Source organism: Takifugu rubripes, chromosome 9, assembly GCF_901000725.2.
Source record: "Takifugu rubripes chromosome 9, fTakRub1.2, whole genome shotgun sequence".
NCBI classification, from domain to species: Eukaryota; Metazoa; Chordata; class Actinopteri; order Tetraodontiformes; family Tetraodontidae; genus Takifugu; species Takifugu rubripes.
Window position 1 is genome coordinate 8,897,155 of NC_042293.1, and position 15,567 is coordinate 8,912,721.

At 41.6% G+C, this 15,567-nt stretch overlaps 4 protein-coding genes across 4 annotated transcripts; 2 read left to right on the forward strand and 2 right to left on the reverse strand.

Moving 5' to 3' along the window:
* The first annotated feature begins 2,382 nt into the window (after positions 1-2,382).
* On the forward strand, positions 2,383-5,261 carry LOC115251084 (solute carrier family 15 member 5-like). The gene is made up of 9 exons (XM_029842072.1): positions 2,383-2,734; positions 2,832-3,054; positions 3,145-3,314; positions 3,395-3,615; positions 3,685-3,871; positions 3,995-4,226; positions 4,379-4,510; positions 4,793-4,901; positions 4,994-5,261. Exons 1-6 carry the CDS (start codon positions 2,383-2,385, stop codon positions 4,204-4,206), a joined length of 1,365 nt encoding a protein of 454 aa, XP_029697932.1. The 3' UTR covers positions 4,207-4,226; positions 4,379-4,510; positions 4,793-4,901; positions 4,994-5,261.
* Positions 5,262-5,683: 422 nt separating this feature from the next.
* Positions 5,684-6,259, reverse strand: LOC105416919 (E3 ubiquitin/ISG15 ligase TRIM25-like). Its single transcript, XM_029842073.1, is given in 3 exon segments — positions 5,684-6,005; positions 6,037-6,166; positions 6,169-6,259. Coding segments are annotated over 3 exon segments (543 nt in total).
* A 932-nt stretch (positions 6,260-7,191) lies between these two features.
* On the forward strand, positions 7,192-9,247 carry tmem17 (transmembrane protein 17). Its single transcript, XM_003967383.3, has 5 exons — positions 7,192-7,366; positions 7,525-7,628; positions 8,090-8,203; positions 8,482-8,622; positions 8,732-9,247. The coding sequence occupies exons 1-5, from the start codon at positions 7,258-7,260 to the stop codon at positions 8,810-8,812; spliced, it is 549 nt and encodes a 182-aa protein (XP_003967432.3). The 5' UTR covers positions 7,192-7,257; the 3' UTR covers positions 8,813-9,247.
* An 83-nt stretch (positions 9,248-9,330) lies between these two features.
* Positions 9,331-15,105, reverse strand: agbl2 (AGBL carboxypeptidase 2). The gene is given in 22 exon segments (XM_029842336.1): positions 9,331-9,620; positions 9,716-9,976; positions 10,049-10,079; positions 10,158-10,316; positions 10,424-10,460; positions 10,724-10,810; positions 10,893-10,976; positions 11,049-11,168; positions 11,283-11,352; positions 11,443-11,549; positions 11,639-11,739; positions 11,818-11,932; positions 12,032-12,191; positions 12,312-12,454; positions 12,568-12,960; positions 13,034-13,289; positions 13,504-13,648; positions 13,755-13,862; positions 13,951-13,993; positions 13,995-14,125; positions 14,373-14,499; positions 14,894-15,105. Coding segments are annotated over 22 exon segments (2,922 nt in total). The 5' UTR covers positions 14,930-15,105; the 3' UTR covers positions 9,331-9,412.
* Positions 15,106-15,567: the final 462 nt, after the last annotated feature.

The window sequence follows — 15,567 nt, forward strand, 5'->3', positions numbered from 1 at the left end:
TGGGACAACAGGCAGCAGGCTCATCGGTTCCCCTCAATATTTGATCCGAAGGCGTTCTCAGCAGCTCACACCTGTCACAAAAAATCACCAACTGTTCTATAAATTGCTGCTTTGTTTTGTTTGCTGGCTGATTTAATTCAACAGGAGGCACTAACAGCACCTGACAGGCGAAACGCTGGATTTGTTGCTCCCGACAGGTGAAACGTTCTGAGACGCGCTGGGCTCCAGGTCTTCGTCGCTGTCAAAGCTGTCATTGTAGATTGGAGACAGGAAAGAAAATCTTTCGTCGTCGTCTGATAAAACTTCCTTATCCAAACGATTAGAAGGGGAAAAGTCTTGCTTCTGGCTGGTTTTGACAGGGGTAGAGTTGTAGCAGGAAGATAGACGGTTTGGCACCGCCCCTCCAGGCATATCTAACCAAGGTCTGCATAAAAACACGACATTGACGAATGGATTTGTGTGTTTCTGTCAAGTAATGATAAGACCAGTCCTAAAACTTCGCAGCGATGAGCAACAGTTACAGAAATATATACGAGAACATTCAATTTAAATCAAGTTAGCAGAGCTCTGTTGTGGTTAGCAAATGTTGGCTAATGTTAGCAAAGTCGCTGCACTAACCGAAGTTATCATTCCTGAGATAAACTTTTAACATCGCTGATTTATTAGTTAATTGCATGGTGCATAAATACGGTCTGAACCCCTGTGTTTTATTTTTTTATTTTTTTATTTACGGTACCTTTTTTTGTCTGTCTGTAGAAAAGTCTCCTCCTCGCGCTTGTTTACTGGCTGGAGATAGTTTTCCCATGATACATCACGGCCCAAACTGAGCCCGACGCCGTATCCATAGCGACGATTGACGCCTTCCTAACAAAGAGTGTTAACCTGAAGATTCCAGCTACTTTAATCATGTTCTTTACCAGAAGGTTTTAGTACGTTATTTTGCCTATAGTTCAAGGAAGTTGACTTAAAAATTATGTAATTTTTCCTCAATTCTATTTGTGTGCGAACCCAGTGATTTTTTTTTTGGATTTGTCAGAAGCAATCTTTCTGTGTTTTGGATGCTTCTTGACTGAAAATATGTTTTAACCATTTTGATTGAAGGTTTAAGCAATAATTAAAGTACTAATAAAGTAAATAAGGTAAAATCTATATTTGCATTTGTCTCGCGGGGTCTGAAAACACATAACTGTTTAATCTTGTTCAGCACTTTTGGTTTATGTACATTCTTCAAACAAAATGCTATGTTTGACTGTTCCGTAACATAGGCAATGACCCAATTGATCTGCTCCTGCACTCTGTCTCACTCCCACCTAACATTATGACTCTAATTATCAGCAAACAATAAAAAATGCAGTCATACACTGAAGGGCTGCTCTAACATCCCAATGAGACATTTTGTGGGTGTTTGCAATAATGTGTGTGTGTGTGTGTGTGTGTGTGTGTGTGTGTGTGTGTGTGTGTGTGCGTGCGTGCGTGCGTGCGTGCGTGCGTGCGTGCGTGCGTGTGTGTGTGTGTGTGTGTGTAATGATTTCAGTATGCTCAGTATGCTTAGTCAAGGACTCCAAGTTTTTCTGTCACAAATGGAAACAAACAGGTCATTTCCCCACATATTGTGAGTTACACTCAAAACATACTCCAGTCACTTGAAATATCTTTAATAAGTTTGTTATAGTGGAGAGAGAGATCTGAGTGGCCTTGCTTTAATGGATCTTGGTCAACCTTAAAACAAGCACATTGGGAGTTAGCGCAAGGTTACATAGCAGCAGGTTGTTTTATGGTCAGGGCCCTTGGCTTTGATCATCATATATGAGCTCTGGAAGATTAAAGGTGTCTCCAAAATCTGGAATATGACCAATGTTTAATAGGATTTTACCATTCTCATTCTCATTTCCTGAAAATGTCATTAAAAGCTTTTCAGAACCTTTTAACTTATGATGCCAAAAGAAATCCAAACATCGGTTGTCACATAACCTCCTTGGTGGAAGTAAAGATAGTAATATAGTTAAAAAATAAATTAGATAGTTTAAGATTCTTTGCTATAACACTACAACACCTATTTCTTCCTGCCACGCACATAACTAAAACTGAAATTGCCACGTTTGTGTCTGGTCATCTGAGATGAATCTGTTTCCGTCATCTTGCCTCCAACATACAACTTTACATAAAGTGTCATCTGTAAGGTCTCTGCACTTCTGAGTAACACAGAAAGGTCATCAGCTGCCAGCACGTGCACAATTTAGGTGGGTGTGTCCATCGTACGTGTCTGCAGCTTCACACCACAGTGAGGAATTCCAGCTGCAGCCTGTGCTGGCTCTATCCTAGAAGGTCTGTGTCCTCCATTCCTGCGTCCAGCACAGAACCCAGCTCATCTGCTCGGTTAACATGGGGTCAAGGGAATTTTCGAGACTTTCAGGAGGTAGAATCCCCCATCGTCGACACTCCAGGAGCTCAACTCCTGACCTGGGCTCGCCGAGGAAGTCTCGCAAAAAGCTTCAAGTTATCATCTGTGTCCTGCTTGTGGAACTATGTGAAAGATTCACTTTTTTTGGGATTGTGTGCAACATGATTCTCTTCTGCACTGTGAGACTGGGCTACAGTAACTACCTGGCTGCAACGGTCAATCTCTGCTTTGTAGGAGCCAGCACCTTGACTCCCGTTCTGGTGGGCTGGTTTGCTGACACCTGCTTGGGAAGGACCAAAGTGCTCTACTTGTGTGCTTTTCTACATTTCTTTGGTAACTGATCCACTTTCTCATCACAAGTGTCTCATCACACGCTTCTTTAAAACAGCCTTTTGTTGGACTCTTGCTCCATTTTTACTCTGTTCTTCAGGTACAGCCATGCTTCCCGTGGTGGCATTCCCATTTGAAGATTTCTACATCGACACCCATCACATAACACACCGTCTGGAACCAAGAGAGCAACAGATGTTGTTTTACATCGGCCTTCTGGCTGCTGCACTGGGCATCGGTGGCATTCGGGCTGTCCTGTGTCCCATGGGAGCCTACAGTCTGCAGGGATACAATCAACACCAGCTAATGTCTTTCTTTAACTGGTAGGTGGACCTGAGATGTGAATGCAGATGATTTTTTAATTCTTCTTTATGGACGGTCTGAATGTAAATGTTTTATTTCCGTGTGTTTAGGTTCTACTGGTTGGTTAACCTGAACTCCACAGTGGTTTTTCTGGGCATTGCTTACATCCAGCAGTCTGTGGCCAAAAATCTGGGCTTTCTTATTCCCTTCACCTCGGTGCTGCTGGCTCTACTTGCCATCCACATGATGCGCAACAAACTCACCTATAAACCTAGGAAAGGTAGAGGATACTTAAATGTCTGAATCAAGAATCAAGCCGAACCACTGACTTATTTATGTTGTTTCTTGTTTTTTTTCCAGGTGGATCATTGCTGACCACACTGGGAGTCTTCTTGAACTCACTCAAGATGTGCTGCCTCCACCGCCGCCACCTAAGTGGAGATGTAGCATCCTGGCTTGACCGCGCCAAGGAAAATAACGGTGGTCATTACACCGAAACACACGTAGAAAACGTCAAAATTCTGGCCAAACTCTTTCCTCTCTACGGCCTTCAGCTGCTGTACAGAGTCTGCATTACACAGGCGGGTCATTGGGGGTATCTTGGTTACGCCACAAGAATCACTTCTTTGCTAAAATGTTTTTTCCTGCAGATCCCCTCTGGTTACTACATACAGACAATGAACTCAAACCTTCACCTGAATGACCTGCTGTTACCGATCGGCATCATGAACGTGATCAGCATCCTTCCTCTCCTGCTCCTGGCCCCACTGATGGAGCTGGTGAGCACTTGCTACCTCTCCATGGAGAAAACTCCTTTGGTTCCCTCCAAAGTCATCAGTAAGTTTTCTCTCCATACAAACCTGCACGCTCCAAATGATGCGCATACAAGTCTAAATGATTTTGTCTCTCTCACTCTTCTTTTCCTGTATCCTCCATTCCTCTCCTGTAATTGTTCCACAGCCCTCTCTCTCATTACCCCTCCCTGTCCATCCTCCTTTTGCAGCTATAGGCCATGTGTGTGCCACTCTGTCAGTACTGGTGGCAGCTTTGTCGGAGCTGCAGAGGAAGTCCTGTGCTCTGGTGGAGCAAACCCTCTCTGGAAAGGTCCTGCTAGTATCTTCCATGCCGTGTTTCCAGCTCGCACCCCAGTACATCCTTCTTGGTTTGGCTGAGGCTCTTGTCACACCTGCATGTGAGCATTGGAGACTCGTGTTCTTTAATTGAGCGCTGGACTCATGGTGCATCTTTGAAAATCTTAAAAGGAAAAACGATGTATTTTTCTGCAGTAAGTGCTATAAGTAGTGAACCAATCTGGTGCTGTTGTTGTCACTTCCTGTCTGGCAGGTTCACTCATATCTTTCCAGCTGACCCCGACCCACCTGAGAGGGATCTCCCTGCACTTTCTCACTCTGTCCTACGGAGGTGGCTGTTTTCTCGGAGCTTTTATCATTCAGCTAGTTTACTTCATCTCTGGAGGTAAATTCACATACATTCACTCAATTTATTTCTGTTATTAAAAATTCTTTTCAACCTTATTCTGTAGGTAAATGCTGTATTTTTTTATTCACACTTGATAACGTTTACAAGTTGTTACTATAAAGATGATGTGCTGCAATGCAATTAGGAAACATTTTAAAAACATAATAACTAAAAGTGCATCAGGTTAACAGAGTAACCCAATGTAATTAAGTTTTAGTATTCAATTGTACCTGTCAGAACGCCACGTCCCTGATCCATCTGATATGACTACTGTTACAGGTAACTTCTATCCTGACACACTGCATGATGGGAATCTGGAAAGATTCTTCTTTCTTCTAACCATACTGATGGCTCTAAATACTCTAGCATATTTGAATTTATCCCACAGGTAAAGTGAAGATGTAATTAATTCAAAGTAAAGAAATTAGTCGCGTTTATGCAGCATGTTGACAATCCAAAGGTTCCTCTGCTGTTGTCTAGATATGTAGACCTGAGCATGCAGAGCAAAACTGCGACCATTGGCCCCCCACTGTCTGAAAAGCTGCTGCGTCACCAGCCCGGTGTGCGCTTCTACGACACTCTGGATAACTCCTACACAAACGCCTCGATTGAATCGATTTCATGATGACCTTTGCCATCGGCCCTCAGCAGCGCTGGCGTTGCATTTACTGTCAAACCCATGCAGGTTTGGCCCTGTGGACATTTATTTTGTTTGTTGATTAATTATTCCTACAGGAGAATGTAAATATGATAAATTAAATCAAATTATGGACACATCACGGACAATGCTTGTCTTACTTTATTAAATACACCTGAAGCATTCCAAAAATCAAAAGACTGTACGTGGTTATGCTTTACATAAGGCCATCTAAAGAAAAACTGTTAAAAACCTTGAATGCAATTAAATCAAAAAGGAAGCAGGATTTTAAGTTTCTGCCTTATTTGTTGAAGCTGCTCATCTTTCTCATAAATTCTTTTCTGGTATGTTTGTTTCTTCTTGCCAAATATTCTCATATTTATTAACAGAAAGGGTTCTATTTTAAAGTGCTTTAAATGGCAGGTATTACAACACTATTATAAATTGGTGAATCCTAGAACAAAATACCACTTAAAAAATGAATCAGATCTCCTATTGAATTGCACTAGCACACTCAGAAGCTCTAATTCTGGTCAAAAGTAAATCATCTTTCTTTGTTTGTCTTTCCTTTCTGCTGCAACTGAGACAGTGTCATGACCTTTGTGCTTATCCATTACACAAAGCAGGCAAATGCACTGGCCAACGCTGAAACAATACACTCCCAACATCTTGTCATGTTTGGTGCAGCTTTTCTCTTGCAGGGATGCAGAAATTTCCACCAGTGTGTGCTGTTTGAAAGCTGTAGACTCATATTGGGGCTGCAGCTGAGTGGTTCAGTATGAGGCCAGGCACCCCAATCACAACTTGACAGCCTTCAGCTTCTTCAAAGTGCAAAAATCACATCCACTGGACTGACTCCATTCTCATCTGGACAGGATTGCCATACAGCAGAGGTTTTACAGAGGTCACTGTATTCTTCTTCAAAAAGGGTCTGGCTGTGAAGCTCCGTCCACACTGGGGACAGCTGAAAAAATCTCCATAGTCCTCCTTGTCCCAGTAACCATTTACATACTTCAGCTGTGGCCACATTGAAGAGTTGCAGGGTTATTTAATGTATCGAAGCATATCGAGCAGCACAAATGATCTATTCCCGCCCTGCTGGCAGCCATATTTGCTTCCCTTTCATGATCAATAAACCATTTTATGGGAGTAACTTTACTTTAACAGTATTAACCAGTAAACTCCCAAATTTGGCCATCAATGTTGACAACAAACATCTTAAAACCCAATGTGCTTTCTAATAAGAAAATACATTTTTGCAGTTTTCAAAATAATTCTTAAATATTTCTTAAAATAATTCATTGTTGTAACGTTTTGCCGTTGTGTCCTAGTAAAGACAAATTACTTAATGGCACGTGTGACTAAACCTTCCTATGAGGGTTACAGAGGATTTAAGGCAAATAATCAAAATAGAAAACAAAAAGGAGACTTTTAAACACACGCTTCGGCGAAACGCGAGAGTTAATTGGTTTCCATGGACACAACACAGCGTTCCGTCTCTTCTCTAATGATGTTGCCTTGTCCGTACCTGATTTGCGCCATATCGCTGTTGCGCATGCGCATCCTCCCTTTAAAAAAAAAACAAAACAAAAAAAAAACCTATAGATATTTGCACCATAGTTATGCATGTGAACAAACTTTACACAACAATTAATCGCAGATGCCAAATCATTTCTGTACCAGGCCAATTCGGCGCATGTGTCGACAGTGCATGTTAAAGGTAGAATGGCCCCCTTCCCAATAAAAGCTATTAAAACTATTAACATCTGTTTGTTGTCTGAAATGTCATCTTACGTCTGTTTATTGATTTACATTTACTTTTCATATTAGTTATCAATTGTTCATTGCACATCAATTTATCTTCTTTTAGTTACTTAAGTCAAGATTGTGTCTTCTTTTGCTGTGATTGCTTTGCTTGGATAAAATATCTTTCAATATTGTCTGACGTCTACTCTGTCTTGTCTTGTATATAGTTTCAATATAAATAAAGTCGTGGGGAAACATATCGTAAACACATCAGCGCATGCGCGGAAATGATAAAACGCAAATCGAGTTCCGGGTGCAGATCAGGCATTGCCATGGTGTGTAACAGGGAGCATTTAGTAGGATGGAGCTGCCAGAAACTTTCAGGAAACCTTTGGAATATATTTCTCGGAACGTTTTATTCGACCAAGCTCGCCCTTTTATTCCAGAGAATGACACGTTAATGCCACATGGTAATTGAATTCAGAACGCAAGCTAATGAGCAAATTAGCATTAGCAACGAAGGAGGCAGCTGGACTGAGCTGTTAAAAAAGGATTGTTTACAGTGGCTGTTCATATTTCTCTTGTACACCCAGTTCATGTGTCCCACGCTGTCCTATTTTTCTTACAGATAAGCGTGTTCATTCTAGCCTCAAGCTCCAGATGTCTTTGTACTTTAACACATGGTTCTTCCCCTTTTGGTGGATTAGTGAAAGTGTAATGCTTCATGTAAAGGTAAAGATGAAAACATGCAGAGAATGATGCTGTTTTGATTAATGAGACTTGTGTTGGGTAAACCGGACTATGCAAAATGCGCCTAATGCCCAACTGATTCGAAACTGGGCGTTTTATGCAATACGGTTAGTTTGATTGCACCCTGTTAAAGCAAAAAAAAACGGTAGCTGTTATTCAAAATCTTTGAATTTATGCTGGTTTTATAGAGTGCGTTTTATAAACCACTGAAGTCAATTAATAGTCCAGCAAAAAGGCAGTCCTTTTTTATAAATAATGATTAAAAACAATGTTAATTTCTCTACCAAAGTTGACATACAGTATACAGAAGTTTTTATTTTATATACTGAGCAATACAATTCTCGAACCCTCACATGGTCTTTAAAAATCCGTTTAAACTGGTCTTAACTATTCTTAGGATTTAGAGTTTGGTGTAATTATCCAATTGTCTCTTGTTTTACCAGTATCCTGCTTTGTCCGACCCCTATAAATTCATCCTCATCACCATCCTCATCCTGATGACCCTGATTGAGACGATCAGACTCTTTCTCGGTTATTCTGGGAACCTGCAAGAGAAGGTGTTGCGTCACTCACACAAACAGTTATCTTATGTGAGCATTAATAGTATATTTATCATTCTTTATGGAGACTATAGTAAATCTACACTCGGCTATATTACATAAATATGTATTTAACTATTGACCAAAGCAAAACAGTTTGGGATGCTTTATATTTTGGCACTTAGTAGCAGCTAACTTTGCTCCAACATGGATTTTTAAAACATGAAAATTATTTCACATGATATAGGTGTTAACTATAACTGTAGACTTGATTATTTATTCTATCTGTATTGAAGGTGCCAGAGCTGGCTGGATTTTGGTTGCTGACCATCCTTCAGCTTGCAATCATCCTGTTCCAGCTGTTCTATGAAGCTTTTATCATTCAGCCTCTGGAGAGGGGTGTCCACATCGTTCTTGCCTTATTCATACTCACACAGGTATGTTATTGAAAAACACTGCTTTATTTTTACCATCACTTATAAACATTGTCATTGAATTGATGCAGACTTTTCAGGCGTAATCTTTTTTTTCCTGGGATTTTTTCAGGCCTTCTTTGGTTTCGTGGCTCTCCGGGAAATAGTCAGACACACACAAAGCCAGTTCCGCCTCCGACAGTTTGAGTTTTAACATCCCTGCTTCAAATTGGATCAGGCATTTCTCCAAGAGGGTTTATTCTCATTTTGTATATTAAAACTTCATAAGCATTTTCTTATTTTTCTTTCTGACTAAAAGCTGGGATATAATCTTCACTGTAAAGATGTATACAACACAAGTCTAGCAAATGTGATGCCGCATAAGATTAAGGGTTTTTGTATTTTTTTAAGTATCTTTGTGCCACAGGTGGCAGGATGTTTTATTCTGCCATCCAGAGTCTGTTATAGATGCTGAGTACATTTGCATAATATGTTCTTTGAGAAGATGAGTATGCGAGTGAAACTATTTATTTTTTTATATTATTGATGCTGTATTTGGTGCAGTTGTACTTCAATATTGTTGCTCTCACTAAAGTGTACTTATGTATCGTTTATTAGCCAGTAAAGACTTTGTGTTGATTTTGTGTAATTTGATAATCCAAGTCTTGGGGTCTGTAATTCTTTCTTCAGCATGGTCACTCAGACATGATAATTATTTCCATCTGATCATAAATGTAGAGGGTTTTTTTTAAAAATCACAATCCATCTTTTTATCCTTAAAGAAGCGTGTGATCCCCTGATTATCGGTCGTGTCCTACAGTAGCGCTGGCTGTGAGGCTCTTCTGCCTGACGGTGCTTGTGGAGCAGTCATAGCTCGATGTTCTCGTCCAGACTGGTGACGCCTGCCGTGATAACCCTGAAGCTGATTCAGTGTGACACTCCGAGGATGCACCATCTTGTCCAGGACTGAAGGCTTTAACACCGGCAATAAGACGTTGACGCACCCTTTGTCCTTACACAGGCTGGGGGATATTCAAAAGAGGGGGGAATGAGACAAACTCAAAAAGCAAAATATTGAGGGTTTTTTAAGTGCATGGAATCATCATGAGGAACTAACAGAGCTGCTCTTGGGGGCCGGCTCCTCAGCACAGGCACAAACAGGCTGGTGTGTGATTTTGATTCAGTGAGACCTGCAGAATCTTTCTCCTGCTCTTTGTCATTAAGTTTGGTCTTGATTGTGGGCGAGTCCTCAAGCGAGTAATGTTCAAAGACCCCTGATGTGTTTCTGTCTCCGAGACGACGCTGCATGCCGAATTTGTCAGTGGTTAAAGCGGACAGCAGGCACTTTGTTGGAATCATCTTCAAGGACATGGGTGAGCTGTAAAGGAAGGGTCACGGTGAGGACACATGAAAGGAACTATTCAGCTATAAGTGAGAGACTGTGGATTACCTGTGAGGGTCTATTAGGGCAGGGGCCTGACCTGAAATCAGCACATAAGGAAGAATTAGACTGAGTTTCTGTGAGAACTGTTTTGTGAAAATTCAGTTTAACAACAAACCCCTGCAGTTTTTGTGGGAGGTGAAGGAGCGTTGGAGGCTGGGAAGCTGCCGCTGCTGACTGGCTCGAATGAATTTTGCAGACGGCGGAAGGGGCGCGCTCAGGTGCTGCATCTGACCGGAGCATCTGCATCTGCTTCTTGACTCCACACCTCGGTCATCTGTCCATATTTACCAGTCAAAAAGGAAAATGATCAACCTTAGCCTGAGTTTTAGATTACACTGGAGAGTGTGGGAATAATTCCTACAAGGCAAAATAAAATAGAACCTCTACATGCTGTCTTCATTTCCTCCAAACAGCTGCCCTAAAAGAAAGGAATCACAAAAAACGTGTGGACTTTCACGAACAAAGACTAGCTAAGTTACAGACATGGTTCTACTGACTACAACGCCATAAAACACACTTTGTATTGAAAAACACTTTTACCGCAATAATGAATATTTCTTTTGATCGATAGTTTGGCAAACTGTTTTTCTTCAACACGACCGCAGCTTCCTCATTGGACTGTTTTGAAGTTCAGTCTGGACATTTGAATTCTCCCTCTTAAAAAATCTGGATGTTCCTTACCTTGTTCATTACTGGCTCGCAGCCCCGCCACAGTGTCACCTGACTGACATCACCACGTTGAGTGGTGTGCAGGTTACCTGCACGTACCTTCACATACAGACAGAAATGTCAAGAGAAACAGTTCAAAGGTGTGCCTTTAAACTATTTTTCAGGGTTTTTTACATTATACCTGGGAGTTTTTACCACATCTTATTCCAGTCTTCGGATGGATTCTCTCTGGGTTGTCAAGGTGACTGCTGGATTCCTGCAACGTCTGTTCATTTGCAATCAGTCATGGTTAAATTACACCAGGCGATCAGCATGTGTGTAACAACAGAGCTCTTACTGCACTGTTGAAGTTGCTCTGCAGAGCTGTCGGCTGTGTGGCGCTCCTCAGCCTCTCTGGTCGAAGCCGGTTCCTCTCTTTAAAAGTCCTCAAGCGCTTCTTTTTCTTCTTCAGAGTTTGCTGTTCAGCATAAGAGTCAAATTGATCATCCACAGACAAAAACTTCTAATAAATCTAATGGGATATGAACATAATTAAACAGGTCGATCCAAGGGTAGAAATGAATGAGCTTACATTCGACTGTTGTTGCTTCAGTAAATGAACTGGTAATCCATTAGAATCTGAGCTATTGGAACCACTGGTGCTGAAGAAGCAGTAATGGTCCAAGTTGATTAAAAACACATTGCATTCCCGCCACAGTGTGGGTAATAATCCATGTAAATGATTGTATTACCTGGTTTCAACATCAGAAACAGTGACTCCAGATCCTACATCTATGCCTAGCTTCTCTCTGACCTGCTTCCGCATCAAAACTTTCAGTTCTGCCAGACAGTATTTGATCTGAAACAAGAGGAAACTCATAGATAAAACACCCTTTTCTTCCTTTAAGGGAATTGTATTTGGCAGTAGAGGTCTTGTTTCAACCCTACCTTTGTTGGATCAGGGTCACAGTAGTCCAGCAGGGTGTCACAGAAATAAAAGCCAATGGACTTCAGGTCCCGAGTGGTAAAATGACTTCCTTTTCTGTCACCTGTCATTCGGAGTGACAAAGCCTGATGTAGCAGACACTGACTGGTAAATCTGCATGCAGGTAAAGCCCCAAACATACCCAAAGTCGATCCTCCAAAGCTGGCTTCCATAGTGTAGCTGTTTTTGACGCCAAGTCTCCACATGGTGATGCGCCCCGTTCCTTCCTTGCTCTTTTGCACCCGGAACTTACAACTCTTAAAGGAGAACTAAGATGGATGGTGTTGTAGATAATAATTTCCAAAGAATCAACAATAACCTCATGATGAACACATGTACAACTGCAAAATCTCTACCTTGTTGTTGGCATTCTTGCTCATCATTAGAGGAAATACTCTTTCTTGGAGCTTCAGCACATTATCTCCTGGGCTGTTGCAACCATACATGAATACGTTGTTTTTACGGTTGTGGCCATGAAAGTCACAGTACAGAACAACGTCTGTCTCATTCACCAGCCTGGAAAGCACCAAGCACATCAGGAAACTCAATAAAAACAGATTAAAACCCGCTTGCTGCAAACAATTTTCACAATAAATGAAGGTTTGCACACCTGTTCGTGCAAGCATTCAACCTTACCTTTCCACCATGTTCCTGGTGTGCCACACGGTGGGAAAGGAATCCCTGAGCCTTGTCTTGTAATTCCTGTTGAGGTCTCTGCCTGCCAAAGAGCAGCGGTAATTACCCACAATCACACCATCAGGATTCAGCATGGGCACCACCTAAATGAGAATAAAATGAATAAATAAAATGAATGAATAAAAATGCTAAATTAATAAATCTCCTGGAAAGCACCTTTCATCAAACAGCTGCTTTTTAAGGTAACTTTCCTCACCTTAAAAACAAAAGTGTCTCTGAGTAGCCGGGCATCGTCTGACTCTCCCAGCAGGAATTCTAGAAACCCTTCCATCATCCAAGACCCATTGGTCTCTCCGGGGTGCACTCTGGCCGTCACCACCACGGCCCTCTTGGTCTTATCCTCCACTACACTGCTCCCCCGTGACGTCACCGTCAACACATACACGGCATTCCCAGCAAGGCTGTGACACAGCACACGCAGCATACAGTAGGACGTGATCGCTGGGTTGGAAGCGACACCCCTGAGGTAACGCTGCAGGTGTGAGTAGGTGTAGGGGTAACAGTGGGCCAGGTAGCACGTGTCTGAGTCATACGGGAACTGGACAGTCCAGGTGAGGGAGTGCAAGGTCACCGTGTCACTGCTTTTGACCTTCCAGTTCCATAAAGAGAAGATTTTTTTTAACAATCAACACGCGCTGCCGTGCAACAGCAGGTTCATCTACCTGATTGCAGCTGCGGAAGTATCTGATGTTGGAACCAGTGCGTCGCCATCCGACACTTGTTTCTTTGGCTGCCCTCTCAGAATAGAGGAGTGGTCTCATTCCCACAGAATACAAGCTGCTGCTCTTCATCAAGTTGACGATTGTGAAGCAGTAGTTTGCTCCAGCCTTCATGTTCCGGACCCTGAAGTAAAACCACTGTGTGTGTTTTGCAGTGTACATGTCAGGGCGCAGGGTGAGCTCATACTCATAAAGACCCCTACAAGAGAAGAAAAATGAGAAGCAGAGAGTCAGAAATGGAGCAGAAGTAAGAAAAAATAATGGTTTTCTTCTTTTAGACCACTGCATAGACATCAGTTCAAGTCCCACCCCAAAATGGATGAGCCTCAGGGGCGAACCTTGCCTTCGCCTATATGCATCTGGGAATATAATGGCTGACAAATAAAACTGATACATTAGTATATAAAACGTACACTTGGACAGCCTTCAGAAGGTTCCCGCTTTCAAAACGAGACTCAAACTGGAGTGTTGAGTCTGCTTCACCGATAAAAGTGGCGTTCCTTATGGGACCTCTGCTTCCGCCGATGCGCGAGCAGGTGAAATGGGGATATTTTGTGGCTTAAAAGAGTGGAAACAAAAGTTCCAGAAGTTACAAAAGAAATTATTTTGTTCATTTTGATGCTGTAATGTGTTGTATAACTAGGCTCCGTGTGTCAGAATTTACTATGGTCAACACAATACACCACTTTCCCCTTCTCCTCCCCAGCTGGCATGGATGCCTTCTCCAATCCAGTGGGCTGATAGAAAGGTTCTGGTTCGGATGGATCCCACTCTGGAACACAGGGTTCCTTTATATTAAAGTAAATTTATCTTTTTTTCTTTTACTGAGGCTGGTGGTTTTGCTTAAAATACTGAATTACCTATATGATGGATGGCATCACTGATGACCTCACACTCTACAGGGCCAGCGAGGGCGGATGATGGACTGGAAGTTTATCAGGTCCAGTGGTGCCTTGAGACTCACAACAGGCCGACCAGCATCAAAGTTGATGAGCAGCTGCCTGGTCCGCAGCATTTTATTTAGATTTATAGATACTGAGAAAACAACAATCGCTGTCATATATACATACACACGCCTGCTATCTAAAAGACATTAGTGACCTAAATATGTTGCTCCTGATTGATGCTATTACCTTGCTTTTCTTAATTTCCTAATGATCTTATGTGACAGAGGCGATCAGATACACAGGAGTTAAACATATCTATGCATTATGATCCCCCACTCCTCAGCAACAGCTAAACTACTATGCATATACGTATTACCTCAGTTACGGCTACTTACATAGTTTCCTCTCCCCTGAACTCTCATCTTTTTCTGTGTTGGAGTCGCTTGTGTCTGACTGGTTCAAATGGCGACGATCGAACCAGTTCCTGAGAGCAGAGGTGGTCGCGTCTGGGGATTTTTTTGCCTGATTGGGAATACAGTGCATTGCTCATGAATACTTTATCCTCATCAGGAAACCAAGGAGATGTGTTTGATCAGCCACAGAATCCCATATTTGGCCTTGAATGTAAATTGTAACAAAAGAACAGATCATTTTCTTTTAGAAATTTGAATTTTGTCACAAACTTGTTATGCAATATACAGATGTTACTAATGGGTAACTTTAGGTAAATAACATTATAAAGATAATGGTATATAAACCTCTGATTCTGACAAATATACAGAACTTTAATGAGGAATCACTGCTTTATATTATGGGGGAAAGAGCCCTTACAAACAAAACGCAGCCGGTCCTCTCATAGTACTTTGTAAATCCCTCTAACTGTATATATAAAAGAGTCACGATTATTAAAACTTACGTGTGAGGTGCTGTGATTGTGATTTCTCAAAGACATCTCGTTTGCTAAATCACAAATTCTTCAAAATGCACTTAACATGTAGAAACGTCCAAAATATAGATTAGCGTTTTTTCTGCGCTGCTCTGCAGTTGACCACCTTACTATATACAGCGTCAGTTTACATGTAAATCCACTATTTATCTAACAATAATAGGCATTTTTCTCATTAAAGTTGTCTCACGAAGTCACATTAATTTCCATAAAAAGTTTTGTTTCAAAGTATATTTTAAAATTGGTGGCAAAATTAGCGGCTAGCATAGCGCGAGATGAACTCTCCCGGAAATGATCAGTGGAAGCGCGAGATGTTGCCAGGGGAACGTCTCACCAACACATCCGTTGCCAAGGGCAACCCCGTATCAGCAATATACAGCTTTGGCATCATTGATGAAATAAATAAGTGCAAAAGACAGCAAAATACGAGAGAAAAGCCCTGCTAATAGTTAAATGTAATATCATGCAGACAAACTCGATTATTTATAAAGCATGTTGCATTGTTGTTCAACCCTATCATTATTATACAGCATAAACTGGCCCTGACGGTATATTAAATAAATGTAACATCTGTAACAAATAGAAAGACCAATACTTCACTAAATAGAGGCAGAAGTGAGGGTGAAGCATGACAAAATTACAAA

What these genes read in the sequence shown, in the direction of transcription:
- LOC115251084 (XM_029842072.1), top strand. Translation starts at nt 2,383, where the DNA reads ATGGGGTCAAGGGAATTTTCGAGACTTTCAGGAGGTAGAATCCCCCAT. An exon ending in CTAATGTCTTTCTTTAACTG is followed by an intron (nt 3,055 to 3,144) that starts GTAGGTGGACCT and finishes CCGTGTGTTTAG; the next exon opens with GTTCTACTGGTTGGTTAACC. An exon ending in GGTTCCCTCCAAAGTCATCA is followed by an intron (nt 3,872 to 3,994) that starts GTAAGTTTTCTC and finishes ATTGTTCCACAG; the next exon opens with CCCTCTCTCTCATTACCCCT.
- tmem17 (XM_003967383.3), top strand. Translation starts at nt 7,258, where the DNA reads ATGGAGCTGCCAGAAACTTTCAGGAAACCTTTGGAATATATTTCTCGG. An exon ending in TGACACGTTAATGCCACATG is followed by an intron (nt 7,367 to 7,524) that starts GTAATTGAATTC and finishes TTTTTCTTACAG; the next exon opens with ATAAGCGTGTTCATTCTAGC. An exon ending in CTGGGAACCTGCAAGAGAAG is followed by an intron (nt 8,204 to 8,481) that starts GTGTTGCGTCAC and finishes TCTGTATTGAAG; the next exon opens with GTGCCAGAGCTGGCTGGATT.